We start from the raw sequence: 1,599 nt of genomic DNA, 5'->3' as shown, positions 1-1,599 counted from the left end.
TTGAACAATAACTTTGTAATGACATATGTACCGTACGTCAACGTGAAAGTTACCCTTAGGGATGATTCTAAGGGCGAGCGATCGCATTTCCTAACCCTGACCTCAAACGCCGCTGATGGGCTCTTTCCTTCTAGAGTTTCTCACCTGCATGAGCTTCCTGGACAAGTCATTGGTAAGGAACTCCTCTTCTTTCTCATAGTTGACGGCAAGTGTCTCTTTCTCCTTTTGCAGTGCCTGAATCTTCTTAAATAAAGTATTGGAGATAAACTCCTCTTCTTGTTCTGCACGCGCTTGCTGTAGAAAAATAAAACATGTTTGCATGAATGATAATAATTTTAAAAAAAGGTCAAGTATTCTTTAGTAAATTATTAACTAATTATTGACAATGAGAATATAAAAACCTATTAAAAAATTTACAAAAAAAAAATCAACTACTCATCATCCTGCATTAAACGCATTTTACCCAGTAAAGAAATTGCACAACTATCAAGCAGCACACTGCCACTATCAATTTCCACCATTAAAGATGGTCATAGATGCAAATGCACTGGATATCAGTGTCAGTGTTTCTAATGACACTTGAGTGTTGGCTCTTTGTCTAAATGCAGATGGTCTGAGTGAAGGACTGATTCACATACAGGATGTTGACGCATTAGAGCCAAATATTCAGAGTGCCAACTTCCCACCCTGTCACAGGCCTCAAATATAACTTACTAATGACAACCCAGTTCGCGTAAAGAAAAGCATCAGACGTGCAAAAACACGCTCTGCGTTAAAACCATGATGATGATAAAGCATGTGGTAAATCAGTGAACGCCTTATGTGGTCAGTCAACGNACGTTCGTTGTACGTTATACCAGTCCATATTAAAATGTAAACTATTTTAAAGCAGCTGGCCTGTGATATACATTAGCACTAATGCTATTAAAGTGCCTCCAGGCTTTTGTTGTTGGCTGTTATCATAGTTAGCTCGAATGCTAGCAAGCTAAATACCCCCCATGCGCTTCTTTTTCCCCCAGACCAGTTCATTTTGCACCCCAGCGTGGTTTGTAATGCTCCCCGGACGTCTTTGCGTGCCGCGATGGTGTTGTCAGGTGTGCCGCGGGGATTAGAGAGATAAAAACACGGGCTGACTCACGATGGTGACGCTAGCTTTGCGCAGGTCGCGGTTCTCCTCCTGCAGCGCTTTGCACTTCAGCTTGAACGTCTCCAGCTCGATCTTCAGCACTTTGTTCTCCTGCTGCAGCGAAGCGAGCCGGTTTGTCAGCTCCTCCAAACGGGACTGCGAGATCACGACGCCCTGGGCTTTGGTGGCGGCGCTCGTTGTGGTCGTGGTGGTGTTGGAGGCGGCCGCCGAGGTGCAGGAGGACTGCGGGGTGGCGGAGCTACTGCTGCTGCCCGCGCCGTCCGTGTCGCTCTCGCTCGCGCTGTCCGCCATGGTGTCTCGCGCTCGATACCTGGTGCTCGCGACGGTCCTCGAGTGGAGTGGACGTGGATTTCAGGGGCTAGGGAGAAAATGGGATGGAGCAACTGTGGCTAGACTGGAGAGGGAACGGTCCAAGAAATGACTGGGCGTGCTGAAAGTGCAGGCAAACGGGG

The 1,599-nt window shown here is 47.1% G+C and overlaps 1 protein-coding gene across 1 annotated transcript in view; it reads right to left on the bottom strand.

The window, feature by feature from the left end:
* LOC122355797 (coiled-coil domain-containing protein 6-like) overlaps positions 1-1,599 on the bottom strand; it is a 10,611-nt gene extending 9,012 nt beyond the window's left edge. Inside the window, exons 1-2 of the mRNA XM_043254350.1 lie at positions 1,139-1,599; positions 145-294 (exon numbers count right to left, since the gene is read on the bottom strand). Coding sequence (XP_043110285.1) covers positions 145-294; positions 1,139-1,438 — 450 coding nt within the window. The 5' untranslated portion in view covers positions 1,439-1,599. The remainder of the gene's footprint in view (positions 1-144; positions 295-1,138) is intronic.

Source organism: Puntigrus tetrazona, chromosome 12 (genome assembly GCF_018831695.1).
Source record: "Puntigrus tetrazona isolate hp1 chromosome 12, ASM1883169v1, whole genome shotgun sequence".
NCBI classification, from domain to species: domain Eukaryota; kingdom Metazoa; phylum Chordata; class Actinopteri; order Cypriniformes; family Cyprinidae; genus Puntigrus; species Puntigrus tetrazona.
Note: the sequence above shows the minus strand (reverse complement) of the source record. Positions and strands in the feature narration are given on the sequence as shown.